Source organism: Passer domesticus, chromosome 25 (assembly GCF_036417665.1).
Source record: "Passer domesticus isolate bPasDom1 chromosome 25, bPasDom1.hap1, whole genome shotgun sequence".
Lineage (NCBI taxonomy): Eukaryota > Metazoa > Chordata > Aves > Passeriformes > Passeridae > Passer > Passer domesticus.
In genome coordinates this window covers 2582950-2606167 of record NC_087498.1, presented here as the reverse complement: position 1 = coordinate 2606167, position 23218 = coordinate 2582950, and the positions used below count along the sequence as shown (strand labels likewise).

General features: G+C 45.6%; 1 protein-coding gene across 1 annotated transcript; it reads right to left on the bottom strand.

Annotated features, from left to right (window-relative positions):
- Positions 1–801: 801 nt before the first annotated feature.
- Positions 802–21637, bottom strand: CSDE1 (cold shock domain containing E1). The gene is made up of 20 exons (XM_064399364.1): positions 21518–21637; positions 17737–18172; positions 13792–13990; positions 12809–12918; positions 12387–12479; positions 11787–11884; positions 11560–11641; positions 11098–11226; positions 10805–10930; positions 9855–10067; positions 8101–8241; positions 7855–8013; positions 7198–7305; positions 6208–6383; positions 5710–5822; positions 4946–5065; positions 4573–4751; positions 3454–3617; positions 2271–2403; positions 802–1303 (listed from the first exon to the last, which is right to left on the bottom strand). The coding sequence occupies exons 3-20, from the start codon at positions 13988–13990 to the stop codon at positions 1256–1258; spliced, it is 2391 nt and encodes a 796-aa protein (XP_064255434.1). The 5' UTR covers positions 17737–18172; positions 21518–21637; the 3' UTR covers positions 802–1255.
- Positions 21638–23218: the final 1581 nt, after the last annotated feature.

The window sequence follows — 23218 nt, the reverse complement described above, 5'->3', positions numbered from 1 at the left end:
TCTCCCAGAGAAGAAAACCCTAAATTGAGAATAGAGGTAACATGAAAAAAAAAAAAAAACAAACAAAAAAAATTAACCAAAATAATAATAAAATAAAATAAAATAAAAAAAAAAAAAAAACAAAAAACAAAACAAACCCAAACCAAACCACAGTACTGCCCTCTATTCCAAAAAGTAACTCCTGATCTTTTTGGTTAAAGTAATACTTAGACCAATCATTCAGTTTTCTTGCTTGATAAAGTGTGACTGGGGAAATGGAGGGAGGGGGGCAGGGAAGGGAAAAAAAAAAACCAAAACAAAAAACCAAAAAATAAACCAAAATAAACAAAAAAAAAAAAAGCACACAGACATCAACTAGTCACCTTGATGAAAGTCTCAATACAGCTATGGAAAGCCTAAGTATTTATTCTCTTACAGTACACTGGGTGCCGGCTGCAAAAAGAACAAAAAAAATGTATCCACTTCAGGCACAACTTCTTTCTTTTTAAATTTAAATCAGTAAAAGAAACTGGGTTTAGAAGCTGCAGTGTTCTAAGCAGCAGCAGATTTGTGCATTGTTTTAAATATATTTAAATTACCACACTGATGGCACACCTCAGCCTTATGAAATTCTGCACTGTCTGTTCCAGAACACTACAAAATCCACCGACCCTGGGAGAGACTTGCACTGAGATCTAAGGACTGGCTAAAGGAGTCAAGTTAAATGAACTAGGAAAACACTGTAACATTTGGCCATCAACTCAAGGTATCTGAATGTTTGTGGAGATCTGATAAAAACAGAACTTATTCCACCCTCACATGTTCCTCAGAATTTGAGCAGTGAGCTGAAGTGAGTCTTCCCTTCCACTTGGGAAGGAAGATAATGCAACTGAGCACTAAGGCATAATAAACCTTGGCCAAAAACAAGGATAAAGCATAATAACTGTAGTGCAGAATTCCACAAGGTCTGCCCGAGCAGAGCTGTCTATGTTTACTCACAGAGGCAATGGAGATTGCAGTTACCAGTTGCGTTAAATGCACCATTCAAAACAAGCTTCTAAAATGTGATACTATAAGGCGCCACCTTAAAGTTCTCCAGAATGCAACTGTGCAGAAATTTAAAATGGTTTCATAAATTTAATTTTAAACATAACATGAGAAGGTGTTAAAACTGGTGGAATAGCTTCTGAGAATTTGGAGGAAGGGGTGAACAGGGAGATATTCAGTACCCTTCGGCAGCCCCACCGCGCGGCCCAACGCCGCCGTGGGGGTGGGATCAGTCTATAACACCAGCCTGGCGGATCTTTCTCTCTGCACCAAATCCCTGCAAGGAAAACACAACACACTGTTAGCTCCAGCATCACACAATCATGAAATCATCTAGGCTGGAAAAGGACTTTAAAATTAGCAAGTTCAGCCGTGAACCTGGCACTGCCACTGGGCTTTGAGGCAGAGCCTGGTCTGTTCCACCCAAGCAGCTCCCTTCTAATTAGTCATGTTTGTCTTCAGAAACAGAGACAGCAATGGAACAGGTTCTCTGGGGTGTTCTTTGTAGTCCAAAGCAAACAGAAATTCCAAACACTTTTCTCCTGCTTATCAAGGAGCACCAGAACGTCCTGTGAAAGCCACGTCTAGGTAACAGACTTCACTTGCTGAGGTTTACAAATGAAGAGCAAACTATGACAGCCAAGACAAACCATGACAGAAAGGCTCCAACACAGGCAGCAGTGGGCTGTGTCTTTCCTGTGTGCTCTTTTGAAAGCACAGGGCACAGCACTGGCCACAGGGCACAGCGCTGGCCACAGGGCACAGCGCTGGCCACAGGGCACAGCGCTGGCCACAGGGCACAGCGCTGGCCACAGGGCACAGGACTGGCACAGGGCACAGGACTGGCACAGGGCACAGCACTGGCACAGGGCACAGCACTGGCACAGGGCACAGCACTGGCACAGGGCACAGCACTGGCACAGGGCACAGCACTGGCACAGGGCACAGCACATGGCAGTGGCACAGGGCACAGCACTGGCACAGGGCACAGCACTGACCACAGGGCACAGCACATGGCAGTGGCACAGGGCACAGGACTGGCACAGGGCACAGGACACGGCACAGCACTGGCACAGGGCACAGCACATGGCACTGGCACATGGCACAGCACTGGCACAGCCCCATGCACAAACACAATCCAGCCTCACACAGCACAGCTCTCTACAGAAGAGCAGCAGAGCCCAGGCCCCGAGGGGCAGCAGCGTGCTCCCTGGGCGGGCAGGCCCTGCAGGCCCCCTGTGTACCTTTGAGTTGTCGGGGCCCCGGGGCTGGCGGAGCACCGTGAGCCGCGGGGCGTTGGCATCGTCCAGGTTGATGCTCTTTAAACGGTTCACGAGTCTATCGGGACGCGGAGCAGCCACGGCCTTGGCGCCTTCGCTGCAAGAGAGCACACAGGGCAGGGTCACCCCCGGGCTGGGCAAGGCACCCCAGGCTGTCACAGGCCTTGAGCACCATCATTTATTGCACAGGATCGATGCTGTGTGACAGCAGACCCGGCTGGTGGCCTGGCCTTGCCCCAAACCTCGCTGTCCACACTGGGCTCTGCACTAGCAGGAGTCAGTGATCTCCAGAGGGTGTTCTTTAGGGAGCAGAGGTCTTGTACTTTCTCTCATGCACACCTAACCAGTGTATCCTACATTTGTACTGCCCAGAGAAGCTGTGGCTGCCCCATCCCTGGAAATCTCCAAGGCCAGGCTGGATGGGGCTTGGAGCAACCTGGGATAGTGGCAGGTGTCCCTGCCCATGGCAGGGGTGGAATGAGATGGAATTTTAGGTTCCCTTCCATGCAACCCATTCTGTGATCCTGTGATTCAACTGCAATAATAAAGGCTTGCAAGCTGCCATCATATCATGCCAGAGCATTAACATCTCTGAAGATGATTGGAACACAATTTTGAGACAAAAACATTAGCTTTCTGTTACTACTGAAGTGCTATCTCATGCTTAAACAAAATACAAATTATGCAGTCTTCAAGTGTGTATATAGTTTAAAAAATGCCCCATGCCAAAAAGAAGAGTCTCTAAAAGATGAGTTTTCTACTTAAAAATTAAAGCTGCTCCTCAAGAAAGAGGTGGCAGCACTGTGGAGTGTGCTGGCCAGAGGCCAGCACCCCCACAGGAAAGCCATGAGTTTCCTTATCATTAACTTCCACTTGCAAGCCTGTATCCAAATTCCTCCTACAGGGGGAGTTTAAGAATAGGTTTAAAAAGGGAACAAGCCATCTGTAATTAGGAAGAGCTGGGAGTGCTGCTGCTGCCTGCTCTGGATCCCCTGGAAGAGCTGGGAGCTCTCAGGTGTCCCTGGAGGCAGCTGGAAGCCAGAGCTCCTGCTGCAGGAACGCCCAGCTCAGGCAGAGCCAGCCTGCAGGGCTCTGCTGGGATGCAGACACTGTGCCAGGGTCACTCCCTTCAACCCCAAAGCCTCACCAGACACGCCACACGTTACAGGCACTGCATTTTCCTGTGCGCTGGTTCAGGATTACTGAGAACTCCACTTCATCCCCAGCCTGGAGCTCCACACCATCCTGGACTTCTTTGACATGGAAGAAGAGCTTTTTGCTGTCACCAACTTCATAGTTAATGAAACCAAACTGAAAAGCAACACATCACAAGGTTATTGATTTGCTCTGCATCCAGACAAATGCAGTAACTTACTCATCACTCTAGTTTAACTACTTTTAAATAAAATTTCAAAACTGTAGTGCCTAATAAAAGTGGAAATGCAATTTCTGCAGTGATAAGAACATTCTGTCTGGAAACAACACTTCTGGAAATCCAGGCACTCTTCCTGGCACTGTAAAGTCACATTTAAATCCTAAAGTCTATAGAATAAGTTCTGAAAACTGCCCCCAAGTGCTGGCAGCTGTATTAAACAGAGAAGAGCAGTGGCCCAATCTCTGACACTCCACCCTGAAGTTACCCAGCAGCAATCATTTAATTTTTGGCCTGTCACTGGGATAAGAAGCCATTTACTTCTATTTTCCATTCTACTCATGTATAAGCCAGAATACTCATCCAGCCTCTCAATAAATGACTGGAGATTAGTGCTGCAAGGTATATGTAAAACCAGAAAGCATTTGCAGCATTTAACTTTTTAATCATTCCCAGATGCAACAAGGGCAAAGATCAGCCTTTGCATTTCAGGTGAGCTGTAATCACTGAGTGCTTAATGTTGTGAAGAAGCTTCTTCCAGAAGCAAAGTACGTGCATGTTTTGTTTGTTTTTCTGAACACTTTTTAGACACTCTGTGCAGCAGAAACCAGTTAGAGCAATTGCTAGAACATCTCAAAGCCAATTCTCCAGAATTATCTGCTGCCCAGCAGTTCTGATGTTTCAGCACCAAACCAGGCTCTGAGCCCACCTTTACTCAAGTCACACCAGGGTCTGGCATAAACTGGGTCACCACAGCAGATCCCTGGAGCTGGAGTCCAGAGCAGTCTGTTTGGGCACAGCTGCCTGAGCTGCAGTGCTGAAGTGCTCTGAGGTGCCCTGTGCCAGCTGGAGCAGTGGTTTCCCATCTCCATGGCCCTGGGCCCAGCCCCTCACCTGGTCCTTGACGCACTCCACGGTGGCCCTGCGGAACGGGGTGATGTTCACAGCCATCGTCTGCCCGTTCTGACCCAGCACACACAGCTGGAACTTCACTGTCTCCCCCTTCTGCAGACAGTCACCTTTGTTTGCCATGCCAACAATTCCAAATGGATAGACCTCTCCTTTCATCTCACCTAGGGGAAAAAGAATGAGACACAACTGAGAGGCCATTGCCACCTGATGTCAGATTTCCAATATTATGAATCAGTTTAGCTGTGTGGGTACAATTTGTAGTGTGAATAAAATCCTCACAGTTCTTTTTACAGTGCATTCAGCTTGTGCACTTGTGAAAAGAACACTTAATTAGAAGGAACCAATCTTATCTTACCATCCTCCATGACTTCAATCATGCCCTGGTACTCTGTCTGTGTGGGATCTACGCTCCTCAAGGGACGAATTACTTTACCAGAGTAAACAGTTGGATCAGCTTCTTCAGTGATACCATTCACTGAAAAGAGACAGAGAATAGAGGAATAGGATGCTTTAATCATAGTTTATTTTAAAACCAATTTAAATAAGTGATTTATAGTGACCAGGAGTCAACATCTTGCACTACATAACACCAAATCAAAATAACACTGACATACCACACATGGAAGCAGAAATTTTTTTCTCAAGAAACTTAAGATCAGGAAACTTAAAAATCAAACCAAAGTGTTTCCTTCCTTTCTCTTCCACATCCCCTACTCATGATAATTATCCAATAATCTTGAAGAATGCATTTCCCCCCAGCCCCAATCCTTAATACCTTTCCCCCATCTGCCCTGCTCCTGCAATCTTTTCCCCTGTGAGGCACAGCACAATTAGTGCAGGTACTGATCTGGCCAGTTCTGCCACTCAGCCTCTCCTTATAACCCCCAAGTGAGGAGGGCTGAGGACACCAAAGGTCCACAGAATTGCTCCTGTGCACAGAACTGTTGGTCTGAGCTTGTCTGTTCTCTGCAAACACAGGCAGCAGCTCTCAGGGAACCAGTGACTCCCCACACTGAGCACCTTCTTGCTCTCAGCTCCAACTGTAAATGGATCATTTACAAACTTTACCCCCCATGTGCCAAGAGGCCTGCAGACAGAAAACACCAGGTACAGCCTTACCTGCATGTGTTTTGTTTACTTTCTCTGCACTAACTTTGTTTCCTTTGCCTTTTGACAAGCTGTATTCCACAGTGTCTCCAAGTTCCAGGCTATCGATATCACCACAATATTCACTACAGGAACAGAATGACAAACAGTTTTCCTTTATTTACATGACAATAGTGATGCTTACCCAACATCCACATCAGTTATCAGAAACTATTTAAATCCCTCATCAGCTCACAAGGAACTTCCACTCAGGAAAATGAAGCATTTCAAATACATAACACAACTGGATTTCTTGGTCTGGGAATTAGAGGCACAGAAACCAGGACTGCTGACTAACAGAAAAGCCTGAACCAGTTCAGCAGAGATGATAAATAAAACTGTAGATATTTAAGCATATATATAAATATAGATATATTATGTGTTTGTGTGTAAAGTGCAAATCTCCAAAACTCCATGCCTTCCCACTCCCCCCAAACAGACACATAATCAAATAATAAAACTGTCAGTCACCTGTAGTGGAAGAAGATCTCCTTATCATGATTGGCTGTTTCAATAAACCCAAAGTTATCTTTCAGAGCTGCCACATATCCCAAGAGCCTCTTGGAGCTGTAGTTGCGTCCCAGCATCCTGACAGAAACAGCCGTCTGCAGCCCGGTTCTCTTCACCTCACACACACAGAACTCAACCTGGTGGAGACAGGGCCATCAACACCACACAGAGAGAGGCAAAGAAAACCAAACACATTCATTACCAGACAGAAAAATGCAAAGAAAACTGTGATCACAAAAAAAAAACCCCAAAATAATTCTGGAGCTGTGCAGCTCTGCAGCAGCACCTGGTCTCTGCAGGAAAGTCATTTCCTAGTCACTACTTTCCCATAACCACATCTGTCATTGACATTGCCTGCATCCCAGGGAGCAGCACCACACCTGGGATACCTGCAAGGCAGGCCAGCCCCCAGCACTCAGCTTTTCAGCCCTGAAACATGAGAACCTTCCTGTCCATGGGGATCACCTCCTCTCCCTACACTGCTCACCTGTGGCCCACAGTGCCATGTGCCTCACTTCACTCCTTGTTTCAGTTTTTAGAGACAATAACCAGTAACCAGAATGGCACCTGAGGGTTTTGTTGCTCTTCCTGATCTCCAAACTTTTTCCCTTTCCATTGTCTCTCAGGCTAATATGCTTATGAGGGAATATTCTCCTTCTTTAACTAGCACAGAGATTTAAGACAGATACTGATCTCCTCTTGACAAGCAGTGTCCACTTAGTAATAAAAATTCTTTGTTTAAAAAGCATCATTTACACAGTAAGACACTATTTCCATCTATGTATCACCAGGTTGGAGGGTATTTTTTATTTACAGAAGACTGACTCATTTAAACACAACATTCCAGGTGATATCACACAGATCCCTTGTCCTCCATTTGTTCCAGGTAAAGGCAAAGAGAAGCTCACATCCCACAACAGCATTTCTCAATAGTACACTTAATTCCCTTACCTTATCTCCTATCTGGGGATTAGTAGATCCTTCCACATCCTTGGCCTGGTAAGGAATGGTCAGTTTTACTCCACAGTCATCATACACAATTATTCCATCCTCAGCTTCCTGAAAACAAAGGTCAGAATTCAGCAATCAGTGCCTCTTTAGGAACCGTTTCCTACACACAGTTCAAGCACTGCTCACTGGAGTCTCAGTGGTTTTACAACAACTGCTCAAAACCACAACCAAACTCTGGGTAAGGAGCTTTAAATGATGTCAGACAGTATTTTAAAAGGCAATGAAGTACTGCCACCAGTTCCAGGAAGCATTTATTGGAGCTTAAGTATTCTGGCATTGTTTAAAAAAGCAGAACAAAACACTAAGAGATGCTTCCCATGAAACCTGAGTAATTCTATCTAGAATCTTGTGTACTGAGAGGTAGAAAGAAACTCCCCATCAATTTCCTGGAAATTATCCTCAATAACAATATGATAGTTAATGATTATTAACAATACTTTTATTATCTTGGTCAGAGCAGTTAATTTTCAGTGACTGCTCTCATCAGCTGTAGCTCACTCTGTACAGAATGAACAGTGCTTCAAACCCAGCTGAACTAGAGATTTTAAGGAAGCAGCCTCAGTCTGCAATGGCAGGAATGCAGAAGAGCAGCATTACCTTCTCTTTGCCTTTATTTGGGCTAGTGGCTTTGGCTGGAGTGGCTTCTTTGTCTATAGTGCCCACAAAGCGATGCTCTGACTGGGTGTGGAAGGAAACCGTGCCCTTGGGGAGCTTTTTGATCCTGATGGCATGGTTCCTCTGGGCAGACAGCATATCCTGCAAAAGAAATCCATCAGCTTATAGACAGACTGTGCATGATTTCCTTAACTGCTGAGATGTTATAGGAGTTTAAATCCCACTTACAGGAACGACGGTGAACTCTACTTCATCTGAAATATGGAGCTGGTTTCCATCCATGATCTCACTGAAGTGGAAGAACATCCGAGCATCCCTGTCCACACACTTAATGAAGCCAAAGCCATCCCTCATTGCTGCAATCACACCCTGCAACAGCCAAACCAACAATTACAGTTTAATCCCTGGTATGTGACACCTGTCCAGCTGCTCCACGTGTCAGGAGTGGGCAGAAAGGCCTGAACCCTGGGAAAACTTGGTCTAAGGAATGTCCTTCCTTGCAAAGCCTGGTGCTCATGGCCCTGGTCAACCTGAAAGCTCTTCCCACCTCATTCCTGAAGTCCACTCAAGATAAAGAGTGAAATGGAGAATATTAATTCAAGAACTGAAGTTAAAGAACCTGCCAGGACAGGAAACACAATGGGGCAGCTCTGTAAACACTGTATCATCCATAGGAGCATATTAAACACATACTAAAAGTACAACCATCTATAAAAACAGGAAATAAAATCAGTGTTCAGAGGAAAGTTTAAGAGAAAAACCACCATATTTCCAGTCACAAATGAAGGAATTATAAAGACGCTGTTAAACAAGACTCCCATACCTGTGGGTGTTTTGGGAACACAATCCCATGTGACACAGGAGTTTAGTGGCCTTCCTGATAACCACCAGAAATGGAATGCTGAGTGATAAACACAATACTGACAAAAACCCAAACCCTAGTACCAGATGCTGCCAGAATTAAGGCAGAATTCATTAACACATGGCCTTCAACCCAGCTAATACAGTTTAGAAAGGCTCAGAACAAGCTCAAAGGATCTGAATGACAGTGCCAAGTTGCTTTCACCTTTAGGAACATTTTTCTCTTAAACAGCTTTCACAAACTCCAGCAAACCAACCAACCTTCCTAGAAGCTGCCAGCACCTATCACCCCCATGACAGCTGAACTCAGGCAGGTGTATGTAGCCAGAGCAGAAATACAAGAAGTCTATAGGATAGAAACCCAAAATCTCAAGGGATGGAATCAAAACTCAGGGTTTTTTTCAATCCAAGGGACAATAACTCACAGCAGACTGATGTGACAACACTGTAACTGAACTTCAAATTGCAAAGGAAAGCAAAGTAACAGTCTAGCTGGAACAGAACCAACATTCCAAGTTACAGGAATGAAAGATATTCTGTAATGCTCATTAGCACATCCATCTTAGTCCCTGTAATCCACAAAGAGTTTCTTGTCCTGAGAGAACTCTGCTCTTTACCATGCTTCTGCTTCACCCTCAGACACAGACTGGCCAAAAAACTTGAAATATAAAAGCTGCTCAGAGTCCCTCCTCCAATTATTTACACTTCTCACTACCTGAACCAGAGTAGTCCCAGGGTCTCCAGTTTTCCAAAGGAAGATGAGTAGTTACCACTTTAGACTCAAGTATGTGAATTTTAAGCTGTCATTTCAAGACTACATTACTTCTGTCTGCTACAACCAGCCATCAATCCCATCCAAGAGAGACAGTTAAGGTCTAATTTCCTAATATTTCTTTTAAATGTTAAAAAGTAGTTAAGACTTTATTATTCTAAGGCAAAGATACAGGGCATTAATTCTGAATTTTCTGCTTTGCTTGCACTGCAGGTCTGAGAGCTGGATTTCAGAGCAGGCAATGGAAGACACCAGTGATTTTTCTATCTATTGCAGAAGACAGCCCCCAACTCATGTTTTACTTTCACTTCCCCTCAAGAATTAGAAATGTTCAGAGATGGATACTTGCCATTTCTCTGGTTTCATTAGTAAACTGGAAAGTGTTGGGGAGAACCTCAATGTTGGTGGCTCGCTCCAGTTTGTCGCGCCTGTCCGTGGAAATGTTGAACCGAACGTGGTCACTCTCCAGCAAGGTCACCTTGGATTTTGTGTCCTTGTCCCCAAAGGGAAGCTCCTTAGGAATCACAAAGTCCACTTTGATGCGGCCGGGTAATGGATCACTCTGGGGACAGAAACCAAGGGAAAGCTGAGTTCAGCTGCAGGGCTCAGCACACTGCCAACAGCACTGGGGCTCCTGCCAAGTCCTGCTGGACTCAGCCTCTGCTCCATCTCCACCACTCCTCATCTGGAACTTGCCCAATGCAAGGTGGCTTTTGGAGCTCTTGGTTGGCTTGAAGGTTTTTTAAGCCTCAGCCACGTCCTGCTGAAGGAATTTTCTGTATTTCAAGAATGAAGTTTATAACCATATTCACAACACTCCTAAAATGCAGGCTCTTTGTTACTAAGTCTTCACAACACCCAAACCTTCCCACATTAACAGAGACTCCCCTAAAACCTTAGTGGAAGTGCTCATGAACACTCCTCCATGCCAAACATTACAGCCCAAAAGCCTCATTAACAGTTAATGCTCACAAGAATCCATAGATTTGGCTTATCCCAGCAAATATTTTTCCCTTTTCCCCCAGTGTTTCACTTTAAGGATATGTCTCACCCCACAAAAACGTATAGCAAGTATTTGAAACAATAAAGTACTTGAAATATTAAACACACACTCTATCATGTACCACTACCCTAACTCCTCCTCTTTGGATTTGAAATTAAGAGTAAATCTTAATTCTGACATGATGCTTATGCAGCAAACAGGTACTGGGAAATGGGAACAAATGTTTCCAGTTATTGACTGGAATTCAATACAATCAAACCAGCGTTACACAGATTTATTTACCTACTGAAGCTCACCTGGTTTTTGCTGGGTACTTTTGGAATTACTTTGGTTACAGTTCCTTCAAAATGTTCAATGCTGATATCTTCAAAAATGACAGTTCCTTGAGGCAGCAGTCTAACATCTGTTGCAACTTCTTTACCCTAAGAGCACAAAATCAGTCAAACACACAAAGAAAAGGGAGAAATAACAGACATTTCCCAATGAACCTCAGTGAACCTCCTCCCCCCTTTTTACAGCTGGGGAAAGCAGAGAGCTGTGCAGTTATTCCCTAGGACCTTTGCTTCCGTTTTACTGGATTTCGTCTTACATTTCTGTCTTTGATTGTAAACTCCACATCATCACCAGGCTGTAAGGTTTCTAGGTCACCTTTAAATTCACTATAATGAAAGAATATCTCCTTCACGACATCACCTCTCTCAATAAATCCAAAGGCTTCCTGTCAACACAAAAAAAGTGTTTAATTGTCCATTACTGGAACATACAAATAAATAATCTGACAGGTTCTGTTAAACACAAAACAACCTCTGAATCCCAGCACAGCACTTACAGGTGTGCACAGCTGACTGCCACAAGAAATATATGAACAGAAATAAATGGAACTTTCTTTGTTAAGAAGAGTATCACTATCAAAGATGAGCTGTTTAAACCATTTCACACAATTTACATGTGCAGCCCAAGCTGTTAACAGCTCTAAACAACTTAAATACTACTCTGAACAGCACTCTTCAAAACAGCATTTCATTTTCAAATGAAACTCAAAATCACTTACTTTCATGGCACAGACTACTCCTTGACAGCGGGCTTGTTTCTTTTTTAATAGCATAATGTTACGAGCACTTACAGCACCAGTACTAGAGAAAAACAAAAAAAAATCTGTAAACACAAAACTGAAACAATAACTAAGATTTTATTTCATTTAATAGCTCTTGGAATACATATAAATTCTGTCTGACTACTAAAACAAAATATGAAGCCATAAAAGCAATACCAACTTACTGTTTATTTGTATCAATTATAAAGTTTATTTTATCTCCTGTTTCCAGCTGTACATTTCCTTCAACATCCTCTGGGGTGTAAGTCAGGTAAAATACTTCCTGTAAATTAACATTAACTAAAGTTACTCTATTTGCAGAATAGTGGTTTCAAAGAAAGATTAACACAATTGTAATATCTGCTTAATTTAGTGAGAAAATCAACAATAATAAACATGGCATGCAAAACATTATTTTTCTGTCGTGCTGTTTTGGTGAATATGTAACAAGCAGCTTAAGTTGAAAGGCTTTGTACATGACCACCTTTAAAGGCCAATTTCTAAAGATTAGAAGTTCAAGATAAGGATACATGAACTTCATCAAGTTTAAAAGAGAACAACTATATGGTTCTAGGAAGTTCTCCACAGATATAAGCAAGCAAACTGTCTAAAAAACATTATTTTTTGTAGTAATTACCAAAGCATGCTTTTTTTTTTGGCCAAAAACTGCACAGTTCAGTGCAGTGCCAATTGTCTACATTAAACTGCTTTTTTTTGTTTTTTTTTTTGTCATAGACCACAGTGATGGACCAGTGAAGAGTTCAAGTAAAATGTGCAAGCTTTACCCCATTACGTTCGTAGCAAACACTCCCTGTTGGACTTTGACCCGGGGCAGCTGGAGATTTACTCTCTAAATTGTGAGGAACAGCACACACAACCTACCAGTCAAAAAAAAAAAAAAATCCATTGCTAGTCATTTCAGGAGTGGCATTGCTGTACACAAAATGAATCTCAGTATCCCCTACTACACACTCAGCAGGGAATGCCACACTGCAACTTTTCAATCTCACAGAACCCCTCTTGGCTCTAAGAAGTGTTTGGAGCCAACAAGAGCTCAAACTGAACCTCTGAATTTTTACCAGAGCACACTGAAACGTATTTCAGTGTAACTATACTGAAGGTAATTAACATCCATGCTCAATTAACCCAGTTTTCTGTACTGGAGTAAAGGATGGCAATTATGCAGGTATAGAAAACAGGCACTAACTTGTCCATTTATTCGTTCTTCAGGTAATATTTCTGGCTTTATCTTCACCAATTTAATAGCAATGGGTTTTCCAGTTCGGCGATCAGAAGACACTTCAAACTCAACATCGTCTGCAAGGCAAGCAAACATTGCAATGATGCTGTCAGAGCTCTGGCTGGGACTGGGGTTCTTTACAAAAATCACTACATGGCTGGGTTTAATTCACTGGTGTAGCCAAACACAATCAAGCAGATCTCAGGTGAACACATGATTTGCAAAAATTTTCTGGCTCTTCTGCTCATTATCTCCTGTTGCCAATAAACTACTCTTGTGTAATTCCACAGCAATTCCCTCCCCCTGCCTTCTCGCTGTACAGCAGAATCCACTCTGAAGTTCAGACAACACAACAAAGGCCGTGAAACAGTTTAGAAACTTCAGTCTCATGGTAATTATCAGCATGAAGTCGCAGCCGCCTCATGTGAAAAACACCTGGCCATCCTCAAACTACCTCTAACCAAAGAAACAGGGAGGTAAATTCTCCCACAGTCTGAGTACTTGCCTCCATCTCAGCTAGACAAGTTTGACCTAACAAGGTCCTTTTTCCTTTATCCACAAGTCTGTACCACAAGCTGCACAAAGTGCTGGGAAGGGCCCCCACCAGCAGCAGTGAATTATTCACAGGCAGTTTCTTTACATTATCAGTGAAAAAGAAAAGATTGTGGGGGGAGAAGAAGTGTTCTAAAAAGTTTGATTCTTACTACTTTTTTTTCTTTCCTTTTAGTAAAATTTTCTTTATACCCTTTTAAAATTTAAAATCTGTTTTACCTTTCTCCTAATCCTATCTCACAGCAACAAATAAATACCTTAATAATTAACCAACACTGAAGCTCACCAGCGCATTAATGAGGAAATACCAAAACTAGCAAAAACTGAAATTAACAAACCAAAACCACTACACCCCAGATCAGCAGTGTATTTTCCTACAGGTGCCAAAGCTCAGGTACCTCCTACTTTGAGCTCCTGCAGGTTGCCGTTGTACTGGGAGCAGTGGAAGAAGAGCCGGGCCTGCCGCTCCGAGCACTGGATGAAGCCGTACGAGGTCAGCAGCTTCTCGATGACCCCGGTCTCGCGCAGCGCCGCCGAAGTACCATTGGGGTACCCGTTGTGTCCATTGTTGTGGAGCAGGTTTGGATCAAAGCTCATCTGGGCCACACAAAGCAAAGAACAACACTGAGCATCAGCTTCCTTCCCTCGCATCCTGTCCTGGATTGCCAAGCAGATTGGATTCTCTTTGCCATCTGGATGGCAGTTGTCTCCTGCTCAGGGGGCAGTTTTCCTTATCTCTTCCACACCCACTCCTCCCTCTGGGGGCACATCTGCTGATAACAGGCTGTGGAATGTCCCTGCATGGCTGATAAAAACTGCAGCATCCACTGGGAGATGTGAGCCCAGAGGGAGGAGCCAAGCATTCCTACCTGGATAGAATCTGAGATTCTGGAACACCAGCACGGCTTCTCCACTGGATTCCCAGAGGAGCAGCAGCTGCCTCTTCCACTGGATCTTCAGAGGAAGACTGCACCCTGCTACAGGATCCCTGCTCCAGCAGAACCACCCCTGACACTGCAGGAGGGCTGAGCCACAATTCCAATGGGACTGCTGCCAGCACCCTGACCCACAGGGTGTCAGGCTGTGTCTGACTCTGTCAGTGTTCTTTTATCTTTTTATTTTCCTCCCTAGTAAAGAGCTGTTATTCCTGCTCCCATATTTTTTGCCTAAGAGCCCCTTAATCTAAAATTTATAGCAAATTGGAAGGAGGGGGTTTACATTTTCATTTTAGGGGAGGCTCCTGCCTTCCTTAGCAAACATCCGTCCTTCCAAACCAAGACACATTCCCACAACACAGTAAGAACTTGTGTAGTTACTGACACGTTCCTAAAATGTGTTTTAAAACCATCAAGAGCTGAGCTTCTTTAACACAGTAATCCTTAAAATTTGTACAGGCAACATATTTATAAACCAAGCCAGAACTGTAACACCAAAACAAAGCTTGCTTAGAACAAAACAGACTTCTGGCATTTTTCAAGTATTACACCTCAAAGTACTCCCACATTCACTGTTTCACACCAGAGCCTGAAAATATCTGAAGTATCTGCTCTTCCAAATTAAACAGGTGATTAGGGAAATGCAACAGTTCTGAATCAACACAATTAGGTTCAAATCCCTGCATAGTTTCTCCCTAGTTCATGTGTTCAGTCTTTCATACTAAAAAATGCTATTAAGTAATTAAACAGTTTTGTACAGTTATGGAATTCATAACCAGAATTTAACATTCCTGTGGCATAGAAGCTCAAGTGCTAGAAAGACACAGAAAATTTGAAAATAGCCCTAAAGGTGTAATGAACTCCTAAATTAACTGACATCTATTAAAACATTTTATTTTATGGGGCATTTTTTCCTTTCAAGTCACAAATTCACCCTTCAAACATTCCCAATCCCTTCAGCAACTCATTGACTTTTCTGATGTACAAGTCTCCTTTCTAAAGCAGGGCACCTGGACTTGGTCAGCAATTAAATCAGATGAAATGTATTATACCTCACTAAACTGTAATTCAAGAGAGACAACTGAAGCAACCCTCATCCAAACAGTCAACATGCATCTTAAAATATACAGGATTATTTGTTAGTTTCCAGAGTTTTAATTTGGAAACAGAGTGAGATCATATCGGTTCTCTGCTTTCTTGCTGTAACAAGCAGAGAGATTAAAAATTATTCAGCAATGTGTTTAGTGGAGATAAAAGACACCTGAGCAACTTGTAAAAGGGTCATGTTTCTCACTCTAACACAGCCAGTGAGTTACTCAAGGTATCAGAAGGCACAGCATTTTGGAAATCAGTTTAAAGGTGATCAAAGAGCACCAAAAAACACCTGCTGTGAAGTTCTTGAGCAGAAATCTCTGGTCTTGGAGACTGACATTAAAAAAATAATTTGGAAACAAGCACACAAAGTAAAGATTGACAGTATTTTGACCTCCAAGAGGAGGAGTTCTTCTCCCCACTTCTGCCTCAGACCCACATGGGGTAGATGTAGATGAAGAAAAAACAAGTAATAGAAGGTTGGGGAGTGAATTGAGGGGGCAAAAGGATCCCAGGACACTGTGTAAAGGTCTCCACCCCACAGCACTGGTCAGCACTTCCACAGTACACTGTTACCATCCAGGGCTCTCCAAGAATTCACTGAACTGCTAAATCTGCTGGGATATCGTTTCTGCTTATTTCCTTGCTCTACATCTTACTTTTCTTTCACTTAAAAACTAGCAGCAATCTCTTAATTTTGATCAATGCTGCCTCTTATTCTTACCTGACCAACCTGCACTAAGTGGCACAAATCACTACCCTTAACATGTTCAAGTCATGAAACACTGCCATGCCAGAAAATGATGAATCAGAAACAAGACCCTGTTAGAGACACACAGAGAGCTCCAGCCCATCCCTCCCCAAAGGCCTCTTGCCAACAAAGGCAGCCATGGCTTTATCCACCTGACACCTCCAAGGACAGAGGTGCCACCACCTTTCTGGGGTAACTGTTGCCTCAGCAAAGTTCTCTTTCCCCTCCTGTCCAGCCTAAGCTGCTCAAATGACAAAAAGCCACAGCAGTCACATCTTTTTTATGCACTGGATTATGTTTAAAGAACATATTTCCTCTGAGTATTTAACAAAATCCACTTGATAAAGCTGCTAAGATTTACTGACTAGTTCCTCTCAGCATCATGCCAAGATGACAATCCTCATCGTTTGAGGAAGGTAACCCCAGGACACTCCACAGCAGAAAATGTCCTTGTGGGAACACAACAGCTGAAGTGTTTTAGGCTATCCTAGAGTTTGAAATACTTTTCAAAAATAAACTGGTCCTGCAAGTAGGGTGGCTGGGAGAAGAGAAAATGGTATGTTATTATACCTTCTCCCAGGAGAATTACAGGCCAGAGCATTAACCCATTCTGGAAGCTGGAATGAGCCTGCCAAAGGCTTCTGTGAGTCACCAAATGGCCACCTCACCTCTGATACAGGGGAAGCAACAAGCAGACACCCTGCCTCCAACATGAACTAAAGTTACATCAGAGAGAGAAAATGACAAAAATCTAGCTGAAAATTTAGCTCAGAACAGCCTCTGTTAGGGTTAGAAAGCCACAGTGCTTCACCTCCTGCTCAGACTATCACAGCGTGACATCATTTGAACAGTCTGAGTTTAAAGGAGCATTAGCAGCACAGCACAAAGAACTCCTCATCAGCCCTCTACAGCCTGACAACTTCAGTTCAAACAGATTCCTCAGGTGGCACTAAAACCTCCTGTACAAAGATACTATAAAGTATCAGCAGCTTTTCCAGATAATTGTCAAATTACATCTTATAACAGGAATATGAACTATTAACCCAATCAAAAGAAAAAAAAATACCTGCACTGTAAGATTAAAATACTAAAGTGAAGTTATTTGAGAAAAGGGATTGGAACCACAAACCTACTGTTACTAGAAGAAAAAAACAACAATAATCAGCTCTCAAGGGCTACAAGTATTGTTAAATAGAACCACATAGCAGCTAGTATGAATTCACCAAAATGTATGAACATAACAGCAAAGAGTCATGAAACCACTGAATGGTTTGGGAGGGAAGGGCCCTTAAATATCATCCTGTTCCACCCCCTGGCATGGGCAGGGAACCCTTCCACCATCCCACATTGCCCCAAGCCCTGTCCAGCCTGGCTTTGGACACTTCCCAGGATGGGGCAGCCACAGCTGCTCTGGGCACCCTGTGACAATGCTTCACTATTAAATTAATTTATTATCAAAAACTATTAAAAAAACCCTAACCAACCCCACCCCCTTCTGTTAAAAACTTCGTAAGAACCAAGCTCAAAAGCACACATATAACTCTTTCTCCACCACGTGCACCAACCTCGCAGTGATATTCAAATATTGCACTTTCAGTAGTATTTGCCGATTCTTCTGTTTCAGCACAAGTTTCTAAGGATGAAGACTGCTATTTTTTTAAAAAAGGGAACAAAAGGAAGAGAGACAAAAAGAGAAAGAAAAAGATAGCAAAAGAAGGTGATCTATCAAGCTCTAGAGAATACAAGTGCTGCTGCCCTGGGCAGTTTCACTACAGCACTGGAGAAAACAAAGACTACTATAGCAGCGTCGGGACGTGCTCTTTTGAAGCTGTTGAGTAGGCACAAACTTCTTGTTTCAGATCAAGCCTTGTATCTTCTTCAGTGTAAGTTGCCTCTTCTTTGGTCTTGAGTTGTTACAATGTGGTATACTTATATTCTTTTCCTGATCTGAACTTGAAGCAGCAGTTTCAGGTGGTAAATTCTGTTCTGTTCCACTTCATACTGGAGAAAGGAGAAAGACACACACACTAAGTATCACTTGGAAGGAAATTCTCATCAAATCACAGAATGGATTGGTTTGCATGGGGCCTTAAAGACCATCTACTTCCAAACCCCCTTGCACATCAGTTCTAGGTCTTAATAATGACAGGAGCATTTCCTCTACCTTAATACAGGAGGTTTAATTCATATTAATAAAAGCTGTTTTACAGACATATTTGGCATTCCCACTTCCAGTTTTGTTTTCCAAAAGGCTGGCTGACCCCAAGCCAGTGAGATGGTATTTCCAATTCTGAACTTTTCACACACACTTAGGCACCCCAGGGAAGGTCCCAGTGTGTACCATTAAATCTCAGCTTCATTTTGATCATCAGTTTTGATCCATTAGCAAACCTCAGTCCTACCATCAATAACTTTATATGGGTGCTTATATAAATTATGCTATAATTTAATAAGTGCTCACACAGATCCTCAGAGGAGCAACAGGATGTACATGGGAATTAAAATTTCCTGATTACTTCTGTTCTAAAGGTTAAGGACTAGTGATACCTGAAACACATTTAGAATTGTAGAAAAATTAACAAACTTCTCAATTATGTGTACAGACACTGCATGTAAAATAACACAGAACTGGACTTATGAAACACTTTTTGTAAAATGTTGATTCCATGTGATGTATTTGTGTAGCTGACACCAGGAGAAGCCTTTCTGCACCAGTTACTAGTTAGCAATTAATTCCCTCCTAAAGGAGTGCCACTTTGTCTTTCCATGAGAAAAGCAGGTTCAGCAAACTGCCACCTACCACACAAAACAACCTTACAGAAATAGAAGCCTTCCTTGAGAAGAAATCAAGTTTTGAGTTTGTTGCTCACTCAGTAGATAGGGGAAAAGAAAAGGGAGGATATTTTTGTGGACAAAAGCGGGTGAGAAGCAACAGAGCTCTGAGCTCACAGATAACTGGCAGCTCTGCAGTCATGTGAAGGCATGAAGCACCAGAGCACAACTCTTCCCCCAATCATTCCACAAGTCCCAGCCCAAAAGAGAAAAAATATGGACAGAGCCTCTTTCTCCAGTGTAGCAGGAAAGTGAATTTCACAACTTATACTGAGCTTTGAACTCCCTGTGGTGATTTGAAAGAATCATTTTAATGACTGAAACCTGAATGCAAAGACACCTCAAAGTCTCACCCTCACCCCAGTGAAAATGCTGAGTGAAGGCAGCTATTGCAAGAGCCCCAAATGTGCAAACTCATCCCCAGTTTTACTGAAGTTTGTATTTCAGTGTTTCCCCAGCTGAAGCATCTCCTTCAACCACCACTGAGAATTTCCAGCTGAAATGAGTTTTCCTGTCAGACCATCAAACACACATGAAACAAATTAAATAAACTGGGTGAGGGCTGCTCAAATTTGGTGTAAAAGGTTTGCACTGAAAGATTCCATTATAAAATATTATAAATTAGAAGACACAAGGCTGTTGCAATGATAACAGTAGCACTGCTTTTCCCTCACCTCAGCATTACACTGGGGCAACTGTTACCACAATCTCCCAGTGTTATTTTGGGGCAGCATTTCAGCTCTCAAATGAGCACACTGCATCCCAGGAACTGCACACACACACTGGGAATCTTCTCACGTACTTCTCCCTCATTTAATTAGACTGGTATTATTAGAGCTCTCCTAGAGATGTAACTCTTATCATATTGCATTTATCACTTCTTGGCCATAAAATACATCACTTTTTCATTTAATAATCAAAACACCTCATCTGATAAAACAAGATTAAAGCTAATTTTATCAGTTGTGGAGTAAAGGCATAAACATTTCCATTAAAACCCAGTCTGATTTGATAACAAGATGGGTTTACTACATTTAAGTTCTTAAAAAAAAAGCTCAAGCAAGCATAACTCAAGCAAAAAGAAATCTCATTGTGCTCATCTGCCTCAAATTCCTTACTTTTTAATTCAGCTACTATAAATACTCCTCCAAATGGTAAACACCCTGAGCAGCTGCCCAGCCCCCAGGTCTCAGTGCCTTCTGCATCTGTGTATTTACAGCTGAAAGGTTTAATGCAAAGAAGGGAAGAGCCGGGCCCTGCTCCTGAGGCCTCTCCTGGGCAGATCCTGCTAAATGACAGCGGGTCACATGAAGCTGCTCACGGCCAGAAATCACCCACAGAGCCCCACATGGAAGCTGCCCGATGACAGCATTGTTCTGCTTCCCATTTTCTTCACAAAAACAGGCAACTGCAAGGACAGGCACTCTGTGGATCAGAGCACGTGCTTCCAGAAACAGCCCTCTGTGACGTGACCGAGGCACAATTTGATAAAGATATCGTCTTATCAACACAGATCCGCGGAGATCAGGCTCCTCCATCTCTTTTCAGATGGATATTGGAAAGCAGCACCGAGCTCTCGGGCACCCCAGCCAGTACGTGACAGCTGTGAGACAAGCCACCACCACAGCAGCGAAGTCCTTTACATGTCAGGAAAAAATACATGTATGGGGGGCAAAAAGAATTACAGACCTACCAAGGACATCTGTAAAGAATGTATGGAGAAAAAAACCTTAAAAAGTCGTTAAAGGAAATATCCGGATTTTTTTAAGGGTTGCGCGGTGCGGAGACGAGCCCCGCGCTGGGTATCGGTGCGGACAGCAGCGAACCGGCCCCGGAGCGACGGAGCCGCCCAGGCCCGGTCCCCGCCGCGGCCCCGCTCGCTGCGCTGCACCAAGATGGAGGCGGCGGAGCGAGGGGCGGCCGCGCCGAGGGGCGGCGCCGGGGCCGCCGCCAGCGGGGCCGCGGTGCGCGGGGGCGGGCGGCTCCGGCCGGTGACAGCGCCAGGGCCGCCCGGGCAGGACGGGCCGGGGGCCGCGCCGGCCGCGCACACAAAGCGGGGCGATGGCGGCCGCTCCCCGCACACAAAGGGCCGCGGCCGCGCTGCGCCGGGCGGGGCCGCGCGCGGCACGCCGGGAGCCGCCGCCGCCCCTCCGCCCGCACGGCCCCGCCGCCCGCCGGGCCCGGAGCCCCCGCGGCGCCGCCGCCCCCTCCCGGCGCGGCCCGCGAGCCCCGCCGGCTCCCGGCACGGCCGGTCGGAGCGCGGCCTCGGCGCCGGCGGAGCCGCGCGGAGCGCAGCGCGCACCCCGCGCCCCGCGGCCGCCGCTCCAGCCCCGCGCCGCCGGCCTGCTAGGCCGCACCCCCCAACCACCGCCCCCCCACCACCCCGCGCGCAACCCCGGCGGGGCTCCCGACGCGCTGCCCCGGTACGGGCGGCGATCCGCGGGCGCGGGTCCCGCGGCGGCCGGAGCCCGCCGGGGCGGGCGGGGGTGGCGGCGGCGCCCGGCCCGCACTCACCCCAACAGCTCAGCGCCCCCGCTCCAGCGCCGCCATGAGCAGCACGGCACGGCACGTAGGAGAGAAATCACGGCGCTCTCGCGAGAGCCGCCCGCGGACGGGGGGGGAAGGGGAGGGGCCGCGCGTGCGCGCCGGGAGGCCGGCGGGTGGCGCTCGCGGGCACGCGCCAGAGGGGATGGAGGGGGGGGGGGGAACAGCGAGGGTGGCAGCGCCCCCTTGCGGCCTGGGGAGAGAGAAACGGCTGAGGGGAGATGGAAAACCCCGGGAGGGGAGAGGGAGAACCTCGGGGAGGAGAGGAACCCCCCGAGGGGAAAGAGAACCGTGAGGGGAGAGGAACCCCCCGAGGGGAAAGAGAACCGTGAGGGGAGGAGAGGAACCCCCCGAGGGGAAAGAGAACCGTGAGGGGAGAGGAACCCCGCGAGGGGAAAGAGAACCGTGAGGGGAGAGGAACCCCGTGAGGGGAGAGGGACCCTGCGAAGGGAAAGAGAACCGTGAGGGGAGAGGAACCCCACGACGGGAAAGAGAACCCCGGCTGATGGCCCTGAGCCCCGGCTGACAGAGGGAGAAGCTCAGGGAGACACGAAACCCCGGCTGAGGGGAGACTGAGAACCTCAGGGAGGGGACAGGAACCCCGTGAGGGTAAAGAGAGCCAAGGCTGATGGCCCTGAGACCCGGCTGAAGGGAGACACGAAACCCTGGATGAGGGAGAAACTGAGATGGCTGAGGGGAGAGACAGAGAGAAAAAACCCCGGCTGAGGGGAGAGAACGACCCGGCTGCGGGAAGAGAGAAAACCCCTGCAGAGGGGATAGAGCCCTGGCTGAAGAGTAGACAGAGAACCTCGAGAGAGGGAGTGAGAGCTTGGCCTGGGCCATCAGGAACCCCCTTTGTGGGGACACCTCCATGCTGGGCAGGCAGTGCTGGATGGAGGGACATGAGCCTTGCGCTCGCTGAAGGACCGGACGATCAGGGGGAGACGCTTTGAGGACAAGGCAGAGCATTTCCAGTCCTGACGCTCCAGTTCAGTTTCCAACACAAGTGGAGCAAGTTCTGAAAATGCCCAGCAGCCCTCGGGAACTGTGTACAACCGGCCATTTACAGTCAGATTCCAGTTACAGCTCCCGAATGGGACAGGAGCAAATGGAACACGGAGCTGTAGTGGGGGTGTTTAGGTTGGATCTCAGGGAAAGGTTCTTCCCCAGAGGGTGCTGGGCACTGCCCAGGCTTCTCCAGGGAATGGGCATGGCCCAAGGCTGGCAGAGCTCCAGGAGAGTTTGGACTCCAGGGATGCACAGGGTAGAATTTTGGGGTGTCTGTGTAGGGCAGGGGTTGGACTCCATCCTTGTGGGTCCCTTCCAACTTGGGATCTTCTGTGATCAGATATGAACCTCCTTTGCCTATTTTTGCTTGCTACTAATTAACAATAAATTCAATCAAAGCAACTGCTACTTAGCTTCTGTCTTTTTCTGGCTGCACAGCTAGGACCCAATTGGAGGGATGTTGCTCCACACAGAGAGGGAAGATAAAATTGCATCACAGGCATTCCAGATGACGTTAATTTAAAACCCAGAAAATTCAGCATTTTGGTCATGGCAGTATTTCACTCAGGTGCAAAAGGCTTGGGAATATGCAGAATACATGGAATTCCCCCAGGACTCACAAAACACTTGAGAAAGTATTTCCCACTGGGTTTTTTATTCCCT

What these genes read in the sequence shown, in the direction of transcription:
- CSDE1 (XM_064399364.1), bottom strand. Translation starts at nt 13,990, where the DNA reads ATGAGCTTTGATCCAAACCTGCTCCACAACAATGGACACAACGGGTAC. An exon ending in GCAGGAGCTCAAAGTAGGAG is followed by an intron (nt 12,919 to 13,791) that starts GTACCTGAGCTT and finishes CTTGCCTTGCAG; the next exon opens with ACGATGTTGAGTTTGAAGTG. An exon ending in TGGAGTGCGTCAAGGACCAG is followed by an intron (nt 3,618 to 4,572) that starts GTGAGGGGCTGG and finishes GTTGCTTTTCAG; the next exon opens with TTTGGTTTCATTAACTATGA.